This window comes from Osmia lignaria, chromosome 14 (genome assembly GCF_051020975.1).
Source record: "Osmia lignaria lignaria isolate PbOS001 chromosome 14, iyOsmLign1, whole genome shotgun sequence".
NCBI lineage: Eukaryota > Metazoa > Arthropoda > Insecta > Hymenoptera > Megachilidae > Osmia > Osmia lignaria.
The window spans coordinates 7,559,252-7,577,343 of NC_135045.1; the positions used below are offsets into that span (position 1 = coordinate 7,559,252).

Below are 18,092 nucleotides of genomic sequence, written 5' to 3' on the forward strand. Positions count from 1 at the left end.
GTCTGCCTCATTTACGAGTACCTACACCTGAATAATGATTTCAGTAAAGAAATAGAATTGAATCGAATTTGACTGATAATTATCATCAAGATGTGTAATCAAGCATGACTAAGGATATAGATAAAATTTTTTAATGAATTTTGTATTAGTCATATCGGTTATAGGAATGACTAGTATCTTAGAAAAACGATGACACAAAATAAAATCCGAACGCGTTACTAAATGAATAACAATTCGATTCACAAGTTTACGTTGGTTGATTATTTCAAATGCGATCATTGCATGACGCGCGACACAAAAATGTGAATGACGAGTCTATGATTTCCTGTACAGAAAGGAAGGAAACATTAAAGGTTGCCTAAGTAATCTTCATTCCTGGAAACGGGAAATGTTTCGTTTCAGAATAATAATTATTGTATTGTAATTAAAGAATTAAATCCAGTTTTACCTTTGTATTAACAATTATATCAATCACATCTTCATTTATCTTATCATTCGTCTCATCGCAATCGTGTCTGTAAGTGATTAAAAAAAAAAAAAGAAAAAAAAAAAATGAAATTCATTTCTAAGATTAAAAGTACAATTTTAATCATAGCAACACATTTCACCAAAAACGTATTTTAATAGAAAAAAGGCAGATTTGTTGCGTGCTCTGCGGTTACACATAGGTATTAACCCCTTCAGTATGCAACACGACGCATGCCTCGCGTTGGAAGAAGCATTGTATAATTTATAACGGTAAAAATAAATTAATTTATGGTGAGTCGTTTATCCGTAATCTGAAACGTTTTTACAATTTCTTTCATTACTTTCTGAATTCATTGATAAAAGTAATGTAATGTAATGTGCAGTACAATGTAAATAAGAAATTTTAGTCAACTAAGTGACCCGATTAAATGTATCCGATTCATTAATTTATTTGAAATCATGATGTCGGATAAGTATTGATATTCATAAACTTTATTCGTATCTAATAGATAATTAACAGTTTCGCTGGTGGCCGTGACCGATATGCGGTAACGGCGTCGCACGATGTTCGCGATATCAATAATAAGTGATGAGCATGCGTGCGACAAAAAAGAACGTTCACGTATGAAGGTTCCTAACGGAAGCGACCGTTCCTCCAGACCAATTTTTTGAAAGTATACCAAGGTCATCTTGAATTTATCAAAAGAGACTGCATCACAAAGATGTACATCGTCGTGTGTCCACTAATGTAACTACGTGTCAGCTATACGGTAAAATGCCTTAGTAGAAAATGTTCAAATTTTCAATCGCTCGAATCCTCTAAACAACGCTGTGCAATAATTGAAATATTCTTTGCCAAGAATATCAGTTACCATCTGAAAACTGTATGTAAATTATTATAAGTAAATTTGTATCTATCTGTAAAAAATTTATAAAAAAAGAAACTTAATATATTGATATACTTAAGTCTATAAATCTTGTATTTTGAGATAAGAAAATCAATATCTGTTTGTTTTATTCTTTGAAATAAAATACCATTCACCTGAAGTTAATTACATCTTGTAACGTCCTTTATACTATATTTCAAAAGATAATGCGTTGGTGAACCATATATTTGATAGATAAAGTACCTTACGGACGAACTAATTTTCTGTGCTATCTTAACTATACAAAAAAGAAGAAGAATTATATATTACTATTTATAACATACACTTTACCAATCGTAATCGAAGGGGTTGTAATTAAAAGTGGTTGAATTTCAAACCTAATGTGTCTTCTATATTCCATACTATGTATTTCATCTCTTTGTTGTTCCAGTTATATCGTAGCCCTATAATCTTCGGTAGGTTCTATTCGATCAGTATGAAAAGAAAAAAAAGGGTAAGATGATATAATAGTTGGTCGATTGTATTACGCATAGCCGTAAGCTCTGCAGATGCGTGATGCGCTAAACGTGACGCGGTACGAAGTGCCGCAGGTAAACCTGGTGCGAATCTGTTTTTGGGCATCGTTCCTGGGAAAAATCGATGCTCTGACTGATAGAAGGTAGAAAATATGTATTCATGACGCAGTCTCTCATAGATCCGGCTTACTTTTAAGTATGCTTTTCGAAAAAGTTCTTTGGATAGGTTGCAGTGAGCCTGCGCGCCAATAAACGCGCAATGCGACACGCGATAGAGTAGGATAGGGTGACTCCGTAATCTCGTTAAAAAGAGAAGGAATGGGGGGATATGGAGAAGCGCACAGCAGCGTTCACGATTAACGGTAAAGAAGGGAAATTAATAAGTGTCACGGTAAAAAAATGTTAATTTTGTACCTTATGTTCATCGATACATTACTTAATTGGTATTAATTTAACAAGAAATAAAGGCGCTGAGAAGCTTACTGTGCAATCAAGGAACAATGTAATTTTGAGTCAATTTTCTTTTTATAAATATCTGATATGAATGAGCGTGTTCTTTTTATTATATTTGAATAGAACTTAATTTGATTTAATTGATACATTTTTTTATTATTGGCAAAGTATAAAATTTTATACATATTATATTTTTTACATGTACCGTGATATTAACTCGGAATTAATTGTTTCAAGAATTTCTATTCTTAATATTACGTGAAAATAAGTAATAATATATAAATTTATGTATTGTAGAAACTTGTTTAAATTGCATCATAATTTAGTAATCGTTATTAATTTAATATATCATCCAGTGTCATTTTACTTTCATGTTCATCATCGTTAAAAATGTTAATAGAAGTACATTGAAATTTTAATTACTCAATCAATACCTAATATAAAAATACTTTTACTATAATAAACACATGTACGGATATAATTTATAAAAAGTAAAATAATTTAGCATTAACTTTTAAGACAACGTTTTAAATATATTAATAAAAGTAAGTTAAAATACATAATTGAGCTTCTAAAGTAATGTGTTTCTAACAAAATAAAAGATTATATAAAATCAAATATTTAAGAAAAATTATTTAAGTATTTTTTGGTCTCATAGCATTTTCTTTATTAGAATTTCTTACAGTGATCTTTCTTAAATTATTTGTACAGTTCTAATATATTTTTAATTAATCCATTTATTTATACAATAATGTAACAGTGTAGAGATAAGCAGGTACTATTACCCAGAAGGGTAAAGAAATTTCAATGTTGCAGAATAAACTGTGACTTTTTTGAACGTCCTTTTTTAAATACTTATAGTTTTGAATCATTCAAAGGTTACTGGTATTGAGAGAACTGGTAATATTGGATTTGTGGTTTCTACTTCCAATGCTGTTGCCATACAATCGCTTGCTGCTTCTACTTCACCTAAGGATTCCAACACCTTTCCCAAATTATACCTAGACAAATTATAATTAATTCATTTTGTATGATGTAAAAATTGTTTAAAAGTTAAAATATTATATTTATACCATGTCTGATGAGAATTCGGATCGATTTTTGCAGCATCTCTTAACGTCTTTTCGGCCAACCTCTGACTTCCCAAATAGTGATAAATTAGACCCTAATAATATAAATAATTCCTAAATAACTGTGCACTACATAATTCAAAAACTATCCCAAATAAATGTTACCAAATGTTGTAAACTCTTTATGTGTGAAGGATTAATTGAAACTGCATTCTGATAACATTGCTTTGCTTCCATATATTCCAGTTTATATTCATGTAAGAGACCCCGCTAAAATGAAATTTCAATACCGTTATATAAAATGTAAAACACGTTGAACTTCTTTCTATTTATACAAACAGTATAAACTTACTGTGTACATAATATGATGACTCAATGGAAAAATATTTGTAGCTTCTTGTAAAGAAAGAACTGCACCGTTTGGTTGATCTAAAACTAGATATACTTCAGTGAGCAATAACCACACTTGTAATTGTAGCAGCCACGCTCTTTGTGGTCCTGGTTTTGGTGTGAAAGAGCTGAGTGAAGATGCAACTTCAGAGAGCGCTTGTTCTACTCTTGAAGCAGCCAATGATTGTGCATGCACGGAACCTATTTGAAATGCTACTGTTTATAACGATTACTTATAAAATAGAGATTGAGAAAGATACTGGATACGTACTGGAATCTTTGTCAGACATTTCAGAAGCATAAAGCTGAAAGACACTTCTGGTTTCACTACGTTTCTCACTATGTTGTTCATTGCAATTAGTATTTGTTTGGTCTTCGTACAAATGTTTCCAAAGTAAAAGCATATGTTTTATGGTAAACAATGCTTGCTCACCACCGATGCTTCGTAATTCAAGGTGCGCTTTTACATAAAGGAAATTCAAGTTATCCGGATATTCTTCTAATACACTGTTAACTAAATGCAATGCTTCTGAATATTGTTTATGAGCTGACAGTAATAATACCAATAAATGCAATGACGGAATGTGTTCTGCCCGAAGATTTAATGCAATTTTTACATGAATCATTGCATCATTAATTTGTCTATTAATAGCATATTCGTGGGCCAAATAATATTCAGCCAAATGATCATTTGGATCACATTGTTGTGCCCTATTAAAATAAATGTATAAATTATAACATTCAATTTATATCTTATTATAATTTTTATACGCATACGCACTTCTGAAAACATTCTAAAGCTGTTTTAGTATGGTACGTTTTATCCATTTTTACTATAGTATTTGTAGCAAGAATACTATGACCAATTCCAATATAAAGATGACATCTGGACTGCATCCCTTGTGAATTTTTTGTTTCTCTTTGAAGCGCCTTTTGACTCCATTCAATGCCTTCTCTTACCTGTTCCGTGTGTAATTTCATAATTTATCTTTTATTTATCCGAATATGTATTACTTTATGTGATATGTGCATCTATATCTTACCATATTTAATTGTTCGTAACATAGTCTTGCAATTAAAAGACAAGGCATTACTTTTTGTGGTGTTAACCTTGCTACCACTCTTAAAACCCTATATGCATGCATGTATCTGCCCATACTAATTAAACATAGTGCGCATTGAGTCCAAACATGTGCTTCCTCATGAGAGAATTTCATTGCTCTTTCAAATGACTATTAGAATGTAAAATTAATTCTATATTTATATTAAATGTTATAAATAATGAATAACATAAGAATATTCAATTAAAAAATAAATACTGAACAATTTATATAATCATATCAACCTCGTATAGTAAATCCACTTGACTCCACCTCACAACAACTACTGTGAGAAGATCGTATACCGCTGTGGCATTTTCAAAAGCATGTATTCTTGCTTCTTTGAATTCTGGGGACTGACTAAGTACAGCATCTCTAACTGCCATAGCTTCACTTATCAATAACAGTAAGATTGTTTCTTCATATTCGTTTCTTGGTACAAACATGTTAGGACCTAAATACTTTTTTGGCTTCCATGGTGAATCTGAAAAGTCACTTAAATTATAATTTGGTGCTTTATTTTCAAGTTATATTTTATTATAACAGCAATATTTTATGAATAATATCACCAGTTGTATCACTTGACGGTTCTGGAGGTTTATACTCGGCACCGCTTATTCCTCGAACTAAAACCTCTGCCAATTGCCTTGTTAACATAACCCTAAGACTTTGAGTTGCAGTAGACTCCACAGCAGATAAAACTTCCCTTATAAGTGATTTAATTTGATAAACATAATTTTCTTGGATAAATCAAAGATTAAATTACTTAAGTATTTTTAAAATTATATTTATTATTGTTACCTTGCTTTTATATATATCCAGAAAAAAGTTATTTACCTATAACGATTTATAGCACCTTGAATATTACCAGTTTGAATGTATAATATGGGTGCCCTTTGTAGCGTGGTTTCCAAAATTGGTCCAATATGTTTTGTAGAACAAAATGAAGACTGAGAAGAATTTGTACCTGTTGATCAAATGATATTAACGTATTAACAACAAAACTCAAATTTCAAGTTTTGTCACATTTCACCAACAACCCTATAAAATCACCTGAAAAAAAATAAAAATAATGTCGTTAATATTATACATATATTTTCTACGTTCAGTATGTTATAATATTAGCCACTACTATCTTTTATTCATTTATTCACTGGAAGTTACTGCTAATTATCATAATCTTATTCATACTGACATTAATTATGGAATAAAGATCAATTAGCATTATATGATAGAAAACAATGTGCTGAAAATCAATTTACGTCACCTGCATTGTTACTATTCACGGTAGACGTGCCATTTTGATGTTGCATTGCAAGTTTGTCTTGTTCCTGTAAATACACTAACGTCAAGTCCCCAGCAATTTCATAGCACTTGATGATTTGTTCTTGCCATTCTGCTATTTTGTATTTTGACTTGGAATATGGTGGTAACTTTTCCAGACAAAGACCTATCATCAGATAAAAGAAATACCAGATAAAATAAAGATTAATATAAATTATTCAAAAAACATAGTATGTATCTCCATTTGATGAAGATAGCAAATTGTACATATAATTGAAATAAATATTTCGTAATTCTATTAATTGAATTTGTATTACACATACAATTGCAGTACAAATTAAAGCAAAACATAACAGAGCAAAATAATTCAGTACTTTATTTATGCATATTACGTTAAGATATTTTTCATTATAACTTAACATTCTAATAGCTGACAGAAGCGAATTTAAAAAGAATGGGATACACTTACACATTGCAAAAGAAAGCAAAATAAAATGAAGCAAAATACAAACCTTTAATTGCATACGACTCGGCTATAATGCGCAGTCTTCGGCAGGATAAATGTTTCTCTGTGTCTAAAGTAAACAATCTTTCTTTCTCTAAGTTGAATATTGATTATAATACTAAATAGATAGCAAACATTCTCAAAAGTTATCATGCTTATAAATACCAGTTTGTAGATTTGATGCTACCTCAGACTGGTGTATGAGAAGATTTATACTTAGTATGGACTGCCAATAAAAAAAAATAGTATGCAGTCCTTTAAATTTTTTTACTACAATATCTACATTGAGTGTAACATTTTCAAATTTGGCACAAATTTAATATTCTAAACTACTAAACTATCAGAAAAATAACTGTTAAGTGAAATATGTAAAACACCAAAACTATAGTAAATATAAACCATTCCTTTATTTAAATGACAGGCTGTTATATGTGATATGAAGAATAATAATGCACTAGTATGTATTAGCAATGTACTATATAATTTAAATAATTTCTGATGCAAACCTTTAATTGCATATGATTCTGCAATAATGCGTAGACTTCTACAAGGTAATGGTTTTTCTGTAAGGGCATGCAACTCAGCTTGTTGATAATGATTCAGAGCTTCTTCATACATTCCCATGGCATAATGTACTTTTCCAAGTAATAAATGTGCATCCAACACAACTAAAGCCTAAAATTTGAAATATAATATAACAATTAAGTAAGTTTCTGAAACAGAGCATATTAGATTACCTGTTTGTCTTTTTCATTTGCTGCCAAAAGTAAATATCTTCTAGTTTCTGCCAGTCCATTTCTTGCTTTTCCAATATTTGCATCTACAGGTGGAGTTTGTTCCAAAAAACTTTCTAATCTACCTTCACCGCATAAAAAATTTGCTAAACATTCTGAAATTAAAGTTATTTAATAAAATATAATAAAGTGTATTAACCAAGTCAAGATTGACATATTTGACAGTAATTATATTTGACCTTTATTCGTGTAATCTCTGACATGACTTATCATTTTTTTTTTCTTTTTTACATAAGCAGGTTATGAAACAGCAGGCAGATATGACGTTTGATTTTTACAGAATTTCTTTAAAGATTTTAATAAAATGAAAAACATTAAAGCATGCAAAAATGATAAGTTAAAAGTTTTAATATGAAACCACTGTATACCATTGCTTGGATATTGTGTTTTTAGATGTTCCGCCAATTCTATAACCTTCTTCCAATTTCCCTCTTCACGGTTTTTATCGATTTCTGATTCAATTCGTAGGGTGTGTCCTTTTTTACTTGTCATTCTAATTCACATAGAAAAAAGGGTAAAACGAGCTGTTGGATCCTTTTATAACGTTAGTTAAGATATAATGTAATATATTGATCATCAGTGTTGTTTCGAGCGTAAGCACCACCTAAACGTATACGTATGACAGTCTTCCTTCCACCTCGAGCACGTGCCAGACTATTTTGAACCGTCTGTTACGTCATTGATTCTGCGAATTCTAGATACGATGGATCATGAAGGATATTAACTAAAGAACCAACGAAATTGCGCATTTGTCGAATTGTTAATGCGCAGAATTATTGAATAAAATATTGTTTCTGGACAAATTACATTTCTGTGCAAGCAATTAATTTTTAGCAGTTTTTGGAGTGATCGTTCCTCTAAGTTCGCCTCGTCAACCCTATAATTATTTATAATTAATCAATTTAAAATGACAATTATTGTATATAAATTTAAAGTTTAAATCTTAATGAAGATAATTATGTACAGCTTCATTAATATTCTTAATAAAAAATGACAGAATGTCAACAACCTCGAATACATAGAAGGATTGACTTTCGAATCAAGCTCATTATTCATTTTACTGGTTAATTAACAAACCACCGACTCGCTTTAGCGACTATTTATCTATCTAATGGTTTCCCTGTAAGGGCAGGTGAGGTGGCGTTCTCCAGGAGCGACTATTTAATTGACTTATTATTTCCCTCAAAACAGGAAGGGATACATTTACGCATTGCTTTTTTGTTCTGCGAGGGTGGAGTATTTTATGAATTTTGTGTTCCTATCTGTCTACCGAAAGTTATCGTCCCTGTAGCGATTATTTATTGGAGAAAATTTTGTTCTTTCTCGAATACAAAAGTGTCTCCTGTGAATTAGGCATAATGCCTGCTGGCTCGAGTGTCATACTCAACGGTAGAAACTAGAGACACTTTCCTCTTCGCTGGCTTAGACTGCTATTTTGCCTATAGGGACGCCGACCGTGATCGAGGCTGTACATACAATGCATGCCAATATGCATATATATATATATAAAATCTTCATATACAAAAATTTGTTTATATTAATTCTAAATAATAACATCTATTTAGATCTTCCCTGACAACATTTAAAATTATGTTCTATTGTCTTTAAGCATTTTTCGATATCGTTTTTTCCATTTGTCCTTTACGTCCATAATATTGTGCTGCAATTTATAATTTCATTGTAATTACGTTAATCTGAATATAATGAATATAAACAAGCATTACAACCTGTAGTATATGAACTCCACGTTGTGTAAGAACAATAAGTTCTTTCATTCCATCATTGGTAATATCCATGTAACATATAGAATGCACCGGTGCATCGAATAATTTTCTAATGATCAGTTCCCATGTATTATTTATAAAACAGAATATTAAAACCTCTTGACCATAGGTTCCTAAGAGAATTTCATTTCGACCATCCATATTTATATCAGCAGTACAGGAGCATAAAATGCAATCAGATGTTTCACTACCATTTAATGTTATATCCTCATCCATTCCATTATTTAAAATGTCCCTAATTAAATTTAAATGAGTTATACTTATAGTAAATGATACAATGATACATATAGCAAAAGTTTTATACACTTACATGAAAACAACTGCATTACTTGTATTTACAATAAGAACATTTAATTTTGTTTCATTACTTAAAGAACATTTGGGACCTACAATAAATAAGAAAATTGATCAATTTTGTAATTTCTTTAAAAATGTATGTTAATTTAGTGATATTTACCTCTAGAATTAAGAAAGGAAGGTTTCGTGACATTGTTTTGTTGTGGAAATATACATACACTGGAAATAGGTCTATCATACCTTAATTTCCAAGCTTTACAGACTTTCAATTCCAAAACATTAACTATAGCTACTATAACTAAACCACATTCACAACCAATTACAGTCAGTCTCCTAAATAATTTGATATAATTAATAACAATAACTTGTATAATTGTATATAACTGTAATATCATACCAATTATAATTATCATAATAGTAGATATTAATCCATATTGCAATTCCTTGGATATCATGCAATTCAGGGAAATATTTTTCAATTGATGATTCACTATAACCATGATTTAATTTATCTTCTCTGATCATATGAATCTTATAATCACTACCAGATAATAACCAAACAACCTAAAATCTTAGGAAATGTTATATTAACACTTTAAATTTACATAATAATAAATAATATTACTTCTTTGAATATTTCTTAAACAATATTATTTTGTAAGTGGTATTAAAAAGTTACTGTTATGCTAAAAAATTACCTCGCTATGAGAATTCTGTTGTGGTAATATAGTATGATACAAATGATAAGGTGTATATGGTAATTCTACTGTAAGACAATTTTGAGCTATGGCTTCAATTGAACTCCCTTCATCTCCTTCTCCATCTATTGCACCTTCTGTATATATATTTAAATACCTTTCTACAGATGTATCTGTACTTGCTTTTAAAATAGTTATTCCTATTACAAATCCATCACCACCGTCAGACTTATTATATGCATCAATGGATATAATTTCTGTACCACCTAATGAAAAATAATTATTATTTACAAAATGAAAGACTTTGTTCTTTAATGATAAAGTAATATATAAGATTACAAACTGGGAATGTATGTAAAGAGTAGCTCCTTAACCAATGGTTTTAAATGTAGATTTGGCATTAAATGATATTCACAAGAGTATATTTTTCTTTTTAAAGAGGCCACTAACACTTTATTGTAGCCACTATTAGAACACAGTTTTGTCATGGAATAAATGTTTCCTTGAGATGTTAAAGGAAACCAGTGTGCATCTGTCAAATTATTCATGATTCCTTCACAACAGAAACAGTTAACCTCTGGTTATACCTTATGATTTAACTTTAGTCATGTCATTTATATTATACTTAAAATAAACAAAGTAAAATCAAATCAAATATTTACCGAAAACTATAAAAATCTTTTCTTTGTTTCAATTCTTAATCTTTCATTTACGTTTCATACTAAATTCATTTGATAACAAAATTTATTTTATTTACATATGTATAGGATTTATATTATAAAACTATATTTTGAAACAAATTTGAGTTATTCTTTAAAAACAAGTACAAATATTATGCTAATTACATTTTTAAACAAACATTAGTCATCAAGCAGAAATATGTATATATATATATATATATATATATATATATATATATATATATATAATAAGTACAAACATACGTTCCTTACCACACATGTGGTCAGTACGCATTGGTATTGGTATGCATGGGTATGCATTGATAACTTATCATGTATATGTATGTAAATATGTGTGTTGGTCCCTTTTTTTAGTTCATACCTTGATAAAAGTTATAAAAACTTTTTTTAAAAAGAGTTTCGTTTGACACCGTGGTAGAAAAATGTTTTCGTTGAAAACTTTACCGACAGTCTCTAGAAAAATCCCTAATAACGAGTTCTCAAATTACGTCGTCATTACAAAACAGAATGCAAAAAAAATTGAGGGACGTGTTCAGGAGGACCTGAAGAATGTTAGTCTGGTCCTTATATTATTCAAATCGTCAAAAAGTTATAAAATATTGAAATTTATGTCTGTCAACGGTCAAGAAAATGGCGGAACGGACTCACCTGCATTAATTTATTCGTAATATAAACATTTTTATGAATCGTATGTCCAAATGGGTACTAGACTAACATTCTTTGGGACAGATAGAACAAAATAAGCATCTAAGGGATGCTGTACAAGCCTCCAGGTAGAAGAAATTTGAGAGCTACGATTTTCACTCGCGAAAGACGTCAAAAGGGTAAAACAGACCACAAATTTAGTTCCTCGTTTTTTCTGTAGGGCGCAGTTCGTTCGCAGCTCGTATATGGGAATATGTGTGCGTCGACCGAATCGATTGATTATAATTTTTGTACATATTAACATTTCGCTTATGCATATATTGCACATAAGTGTCAAAATTTATATCTGAAATAATATGTTCTTAAACATTTCGTATCAAAATCACGACATAGGAAAGTGTTATTAAAGCAATATTCCCCTTTATTTATTACATAATTACAATAATATAAAATATAATACAAGACGGGTGTTGCTAAAAAAAGTACATTATTCGATTTTATCGTTGATATTTATTGTATGAACGATTCCATTACGATTAACATTACAGTTTCGAAACTTCTATCAATGGCTGTGATTGGTTGTTTCATTCGGCATCCTTTCATTTCGACCAATCAGACACGTCGCTGTGTGAGCGAGTGCGTCGATTTGTGACGCAGTACAGCATTCCTCTTCGAAGCTTCGTTCGTCTTGCACGTGTCTGCAACAGGTAAGATTAAATTATCTTCAAATATTAAATTAAATTGTCTTTCGGGTGTTGAAAATACAAAAAAGAGAAAGAATAGCCGAAGAGAAGTCTAGCTCTTTGTTTTTTGACATTAATTCGAGGTTATCTTTAAAAATACGTGAGATGAAATTTTTTGCTCTTGCCGTGAATTGACAATGAAGTTGAAAGAACAGAATCTGAATTATTTTCCCTTTATATCAATAATTTTTCGAATATTATTGCATTTTTTAATGTTTTTAGTACATTTTTCCGGTAATTTATTGTTATATATCGTGATAATTTTACTATTATGCCGATATAGATACGAATTAAAATAACATTTCCTTCATTTATTCTGCTTTTATAAGAATAATTTCTTAAATCCTGTCAATATCTTATATTTTTTCTACTTTGTTTCTTATATTTTGGTGTTTAAAGTTGAGAAAAGTAATCTTGATTTTATTTCAATATGGCGTCGATAATTTTTAACGAACCTTTCCCTTACGATTTGTATTAAAGTTTCGAAGCACTTTGAAACTTCTATCGATGGCTGTGATTGGTCGTCCCATGTTGGCGTCCCCTCATTTCGACCAATCAGACACGTCGCTGTGAGAGCGAGTGCGTCGATTTGTGACGCAGTACAGCATTCCTCTTCGAAGCTTTGTTCGTCTTGTACGTGTCTGCAACAGGTAAGATTAAATTATCTTCAAACATTAAATTAAATTGTCTTTCGGGTGTTAAAAGTACAAAAAATAGAAAGAATAGCTGGAGAGAAGTCTAGATTCCTGATTTTTGATATTAATTCGAGGTTATCTTTAAAAATACAAGAGTTAAAAGTTTGTGCTCTTGCTGCGATTGTACAATGAGGTTGGAACAGCAGAATTTGAATTACTTTCCCTTTTGTATCGTTAATTTCCTAACCAATAGTGAACGTTTTTAATATTGTTTCACACAATTTACTATTTGATATTTAATAACGTTCTTTCTTGAGCATCGTAATATTATGAGATCTGTTCATCTACCGGCTTCGGTTCGGCTGGGGACGAACATTACCGAATAATACCGAAGCGGTGCCGACCGGTCTTCGTCGGGAAGGAAGGTCTCGCCATTTCTCTCGCGAACGTCGAAGTGACAAGACGTGTTGAGAGCATCCTTCCGTATAAGTAATAAGTGAGCATTGTATCTATTAAAATATTTTGCATAAATTATAATTCGATCGTTTATTATTGTTGATTACATTTTATGTACATAAATTCGTATTTCTTTTTTGTTACAGATATTTGATGGATACTGAAAGGACGCCATGATATGGGTTTGAAATAGAATTTTGTAAGAATTTATTGTTTTAATTTATTCTAATCAATTATTAACATTTATTATTACTTATTTTTTATGGTTGTTGTTAATTGTAAGCATTTTTGATAATTACTTGCTACCAAAGTCAAGAAGGAAAAGATTAGAGACATTTTTTTTCTTTAACCAATTCATAGAAAAAGAATAATTAATTTTTCATTTTATTAAATAATTTCGTCCAGTATTTTAATACATTTGTTTTAAACTAGAACAAAATTGAAATAATTCGTATTCTACTGCAAATGATTGCTTCTCTTCTGCAATTATTAATTATTTTATACAATCTATTGTTGTTAAATCGTAGTAATTATATTATAATATCCAGTTTTCGATGCAAGTTTAAATTAAAATAGAATTACGTTTTTAAATCACATGCTGTTTAAGCATGCTTAATTATTGGATTTTGCTTATTGAAAAGAATTAGATAATTTATAACTTACTACGTAATAGAATTTCCAACAATTTTTAATATGCTTACAATCTTAACAACAAAAATCCACTGCTTTAATAAAATAGTTTATTATATGTATTTAACAATGATTTTTTATCCTTGTAATATTCAATGGAATAATTATCAACAATTATTTAATACATTTCGTTATTACGAGATAATCTAGGATCAATATTCAACTTCAATAATATTCGTGTTCGTTGATATTTCCATTTACACATAACAGTATATTTCCATTAAACATAACGCTCAATAAGATATATTTCTATCTGTATATTTCTACCCATCCCCAACCTCCTCACTAATTTTTTTTTCCAGGAATTGTTGTGGCCGCGCGCAAGGCGGTCGGTAGAGTCAGTGTTTGTACGAATATATTTCCAATGTTTTGATTTTTTCAAGGGTGAACTGGCCCTGAATAGAGTTGCGTTTGTACAATTAGGAATCACGCGAAAGTAGAGTCAGTGTTTGCTGCGTATTATAAAATATTTTCTAGAGTATCGCGGCTCTGCTTTTTCCTTTTTCATCGTGAAAGTAGAGTCATTACAATTGTTCACCGAAAATGATTCACGGTCGCGTTACTAGTATTTCATATCTTTATTTTTATTTTTAATTTTTTTTGTTAATTGCTCGATATACCCGGTATTAGAGTCAGTGCACCACTGAAGAGGAGTCTTGGGCGTTGCTCCATGAGGAAAGAGTGTAAGTATCTTATTACTTTATTTAATTAATTTTAATTCAAATAGAATAATTTACAATTCCAACACTTGATAATTGAGAGTTCTTCTCAATTGCTATTGGTAATATTTTATAAAATTCAATTTCATATATAATTTTATTAGAATAAAAATTGATAATTTGCAAAATTAACCGTAATTCTTTTTTGTTTTGTTACAGATGAATTTTTTTATTTTGCCGAGTTCCTGGATATCCCGATGATGGCTTTCTTCACGACTTCCGTCTTGGTACGTCACTTAATTGCTTTTTATTAAAATAGAATAATTTTCAATTTCATCACTTGATAATTGAGATTTCTTTTTAATTGCTAATATTTTATAAAATTCAATTTCATATATAATTTTATTAGAATAAAAATTGATAATTTTCAAAATTAACCGTAATTCTTCTCCTACAAGGCAGCCTCCTACCTGGTGTTGTCCATCTTCCTACTTGATTGTCGGAAGAAGAGTATATCTGCGAACGGTGAGTCGCATGTTTTATAGTTCCTCTGGTGCCCAATCATGTCGTAGGACGAATGGTCCGAATCGACACGGGTTACCGGTTGTATACGTGGTTAGCAAGCATAGTGACCATGGGTATGATTATACCCATGAGTAGTAACATTTTTATTGTTTCATTTCATTTAGTTCAGGCTAGGTCTTCTTGTACTCCGCGTTTTAATATCATTTCAATTCCACATATTCCAATAGATATTTATGAAATATATGAATGCTCTTAAATGTTCTTAAATGTTCTTAAATGTGGAATTAGAATATTTTAATACCAAAACAATTTTATTTAGTTTGTCTGTAATAGAGAAGTCAAATACTATCTGACTTAGTTATTGCGATGGTTCACAGCAATATAATATTGATAGTATTATGTAATATGTATACTGGATATACATATTAATGATGCTATTACATTGATTTAATTACATTTTGTACATTATAAATTCAAATATAATTTGAGAATTTTTTACGAGTAGTTTAACTTATTTACACGTTCATGAAAAAATGAACAATTTATGTGCAAGAAGACAATTCGTGACGGGTAGATTTCCAAGTCAGAGTGATCTATTTCAACACATTTTGCGTATTCTTGAAAATTCACTCTGAGGAGGGAGTCGCCCGAGGATGTTTTATTAATTTTCACAATAAATTCTTTTTTCACTATAACAAATTCTTAATTAGAGACATTAAATTCTTTTTTATTAGAATTTTGCATTTCTTAAATTAGTGTTGCGAAAAATTTCCAGCGCGGGAGTAAATATGACGATGCATTGACTAGTATTCGGTGGGAATCCTTTTGGTGTTTAATCTCAATCCTATGTATTATTTAATTAATCAAATTAGTTACAAGGATTCCGCGGCATAAGACCGTGAACACCATCTCTGGGAGATATACCCATGCATTACTAGGCCTTTGCAGGCGCAGCTTTAGAATACGGAACATATGAAAATATGTTACCATATTTTAAACTGTAGTCCTTTTGTCTATACTATGGGCGTCCGCAAATCTGACACCGTTGGATGCAACGTGTTGGACGGGCGGGTAGCGCTCTTAGCGAAGGGGTGCACTCTGTCCTGGCGTTACGACGTCCAGGCGGGGTGGGTGGTATGTAGCGTCTGGCGCAAGTCTAGGAGGCGTGAGACCCTTCGTTGCCAGCTGATATTAGCAGTGCACTATGTTTGCGTCATAGTTGCTCTATTTTGCTTTTCAGTATTTGTTCTTAAAGCTTTATATTTACGAAGTCGAGTCACTTTTATTAAAATAGTGAAATATTAGCCCGTTAGATGTTTATGTACTAATCATGTTTCTAGGTCAGGATTTTCAGGTTTAACCCCTTCCGTGTTTGTTGCCAAAGCCCATTCACGTGCCCAGGTGCTACTTGGATGGGTAGAGGCAACGGGCACGATGACCTAGTTCATAAGAATAATAATTAATAAGCGGCTGGCATTGTGTTAGTATATCGTGCACGACGTAATTTCCACATATGGTGTGTGTGTTTTTAGGCTGTGGGATTGCGTCGGTTTAATAACTTCTTCATTTAACTTTTAATTTGAAATAATATTTTATTCAATAAGATGCACAATGAATGTACAAACCAAATAGTATTATTACCATTACTATTACTATATTGCCATTACTATTATCATGATTATTACCATTATTATGAAATATTCTATATGAAAGTAGTTAATTAAATTTTGTAATTATCATTATACGCAATGATTGCTAGCCTTGCCAGACGATTTCAGTGAAAAATGGTACGTACCGTAGAGTGTGATGTGAGATGAAACTCGGGTGTCGGAGGCGTTCCGGGACGTTCTCCCTAGTGTAGGTTTTTGCGCCCGGGTGGAGTGTATGGGAGTCGTGGAATGAATTTTTGTGAGAATGTGATTTTGCCTTTTTTAAATATAGCGTTAGGTAGGTAGGTAGTATACCTTCTGGTGTGTGTGATAGATTGTAAGTAGGTAGGGCCGGGACAGGTTGTCACAGTCTCTTGGTCGGGTAGGCGCGATTTCGCGTGATCAACCTGTACCTGGAATATATTTGAAGAATTGATGATACGATCGATACGAACGGAGTATGCCGTTCGCCTTCGAATCTATCTGTACAATTTTTCAAATTTTTGGCGACTTCATAAGTCGTCATACGCGATCGCGATGGTACGAAACGCAAAAGTTCTGCTCGAGCACGGCACGTGTGCACGAACAACGACTTATATAAAGTCCTTTTTCGTCCACGTGTCAATTAGAGTTTCGCGATTTTTCTTTTTTGTTGATTGTTTTTTTTTGTTTTGCGAATTTGCAAGTCTCGAGCTTTAGATATAAGTTTCAGGTGGGTGGACCGCCCGAAGAAAGAAAAGGCTATATGCCGAAGCGCCCCGACAAACTGTCTTTCAAGAGGGGAACTACTAATGATTTTGCATCCTTTTGCAAAAAAGGATGGGAAATCATTATCGTTACTACTTTGTCACTGTGCTCGCTTGTAGTTGTAGTTTTGTAATTGCAGGAGAAGAGGGGGCCCGTGACCCCCATCATTTTGGGCAAATCGCGTTTTCAATTTAGTGTTGCGAATATTGACCACGGTTCAATTTAGTATTGCGAATGAATATCGATCACGGTTCAATTTAATGTTGCGTATGCATGATTATCGCGATTTTCATTTAGTGTTGCGAACTTTAAATATCGCGTTTCTTTCTTGCATTGCTTTAAAGTAGAATTTAACTTTTTAATGTTGATTGCTTTAGGACTTTTCAATTTTGCTTTT

At 31.3% G+C, this 18,092-nt stretch overlaps 2 protein-coding genes and 3 long non-coding RNA genes across 13 annotated transcripts; 1 reads left to right on the forward strand and 4 right to left on the reverse strand.

Annotated features, from left to right (window-relative positions):
• Positions 1–478: 478 nt before the first annotated feature.
• On the reverse strand, positions 479–2,033 carry LOC117605670 (uncharacterized). Its single transcript, XR_004581772.2, has 3 exons — positions 1,733–2,033; positions 1,511–1,632; positions 479–1,350 (listed from the first exon to the last, which is right to left on the reverse strand). It is a non-coding gene; the product is annotated as an uncharacterized LOC117605670 (long non-coding RNA).
• A 942-nt stretch (positions 2,034–2,975) lies between these two features.
• Positions 2,976–8,112, reverse strand: Ttc7 (tetratricopeptide repeat domain 7). The gene is made up of 15 exons (XM_034327091.2): positions 7,835–8,112; positions 7,410–7,561; positions 7,179–7,347; positions 6,680–6,742; positions 6,151–6,333; positions 5,721–5,850; positions 5,453–5,589; positions 5,129–5,367; positions 4,827–5,015; positions 4,565–4,743; positions 4,055–4,494; positions 3,746–3,984; positions 3,559–3,663; positions 3,397–3,488; positions 2,976–3,324 (listed from the first exon to the last, which is right to left on the reverse strand). The coding sequence occupies exons 1-15, from the start codon at positions 7,956–7,958 to the stop codon at positions 3,192–3,194; spliced, it is 2,574 nt and encodes an 857-aa protein (XP_034182982.1). The 5' UTR covers positions 7,959–8,112; the 3' UTR covers positions 2,976–3,191.
• Positions 8,113–8,277: 165 nt separating this feature from the next.
• On the reverse strand, positions 8,278–11,793 carry LOC117605586 (KICSTOR complex protein kaptin). Of its 9 annotated transcripts, none has more exons than XM_034327096.2 (9): positions 11,595–11,793; positions 11,190–11,307; positions 10,589–10,798; positions 10,246–10,511; positions 9,945–10,111; positions 9,708–9,880; positions 9,561–9,636; positions 9,194–9,485; positions 8,278–9,126 (listed from the first exon to the last, which is right to left on the reverse strand). In XM_034327096.2, the coding sequence occupies exons 2-9, from the start codon at positions 11,218–11,220 to the stop codon at positions 9,055–9,057; spliced, it is 1,287 nt and encodes a 428-aa protein (XP_034182987.1). In that variant the 5' UTR covers positions 11,221–11,307; positions 11,595–11,793; the 3' UTR covers positions 8,278–9,054. The 9 variants fall into 9 exon arrangements, with proteins under 9 accessions (XP_034182987.1, XP_034182988.1, XP_034182993.1 ...); XM_034327097.2 differs by having other exon boundaries at positions 8,279–9,126; positions 11,199–11,307; XM_034327100.2 differs by lacking the exon at positions 11,190–11,307 and adding an exon at positions 11,308–11,411 and having other exon boundaries at positions 8,281–9,126.
• Positions 11,794–12,146: 353 nt separating this feature from the next.
• LOC117605602 (uncharacterized) lies at positions 12,147–13,317 on the reverse strand. The gene is made up of 3 exons (XR_004581750.2): positions 13,188–13,317; positions 12,790–12,975; positions 12,147–12,289 (listed from the first exon to the last, which is right to left on the reverse strand). It is a non-coding gene; the product is annotated as an uncharacterized LOC117605602 (long non-coding RNA).
• Positions 13,318–14,550: 1,233 nt separating this feature from the next.
• Positions 14,551–15,592, forward strand: LOC143306070 (uncharacterized). Its single transcript, XR_013063451.1, has 3 exons — positions 14,551–14,798; positions 14,994–15,061; positions 15,237–15,592. It is a non-coding gene; the product is annotated as an uncharacterized LOC143306070 (long non-coding RNA).
• The last annotated feature ends 2,500 nt before the right edge of the window (positions 15,593–18,092 follow it).

Excerpts from the sequence above, each read along its gene's own strand:
- LOC117605586 (XM_034327096.2), bottom strand. The coding sequence starts at position 11,220 with ATGCGTACTGACCACATGTGTGGTAAGGAAC. Across the intron at positions 10,112-10,245 it reads AACAGAATTCTCATAGCGAG|GTTGTTTGGTTATTATCTGG; the intron begins GTAATTTTTTAG and ends CTAAGATTTTAG. Across the intron at positions 9,881-9,944 it reads TATTATGATAATTATAATTG|GAGACTGACTGTAATTGGTT; the intron begins GTATGATATTAC and ends CAAATTATTTAG.
- Ttc7 (XM_034327091.2), bottom strand. The coding sequence starts at position 7,958 with ATGACAAGTAAAAAAGGACACACCCTACGAATTGAATCAGAAATCGAT. Across the intron at positions 5,368-5,452 it reads ACCGTCAAGTGATACAACTG|ATTCACCATGGAAGCCAAAA; the intron begins GTGATATTATTC and ends GTGACTTTTCAG. Across the intron at positions 3,985-4,054 it reads AATGTCTGACAAAGATTCCA|GTTCCGTGCATGCACAATCA; the intron begins GTACGTATCCAG and ends CATTTCAAATAG.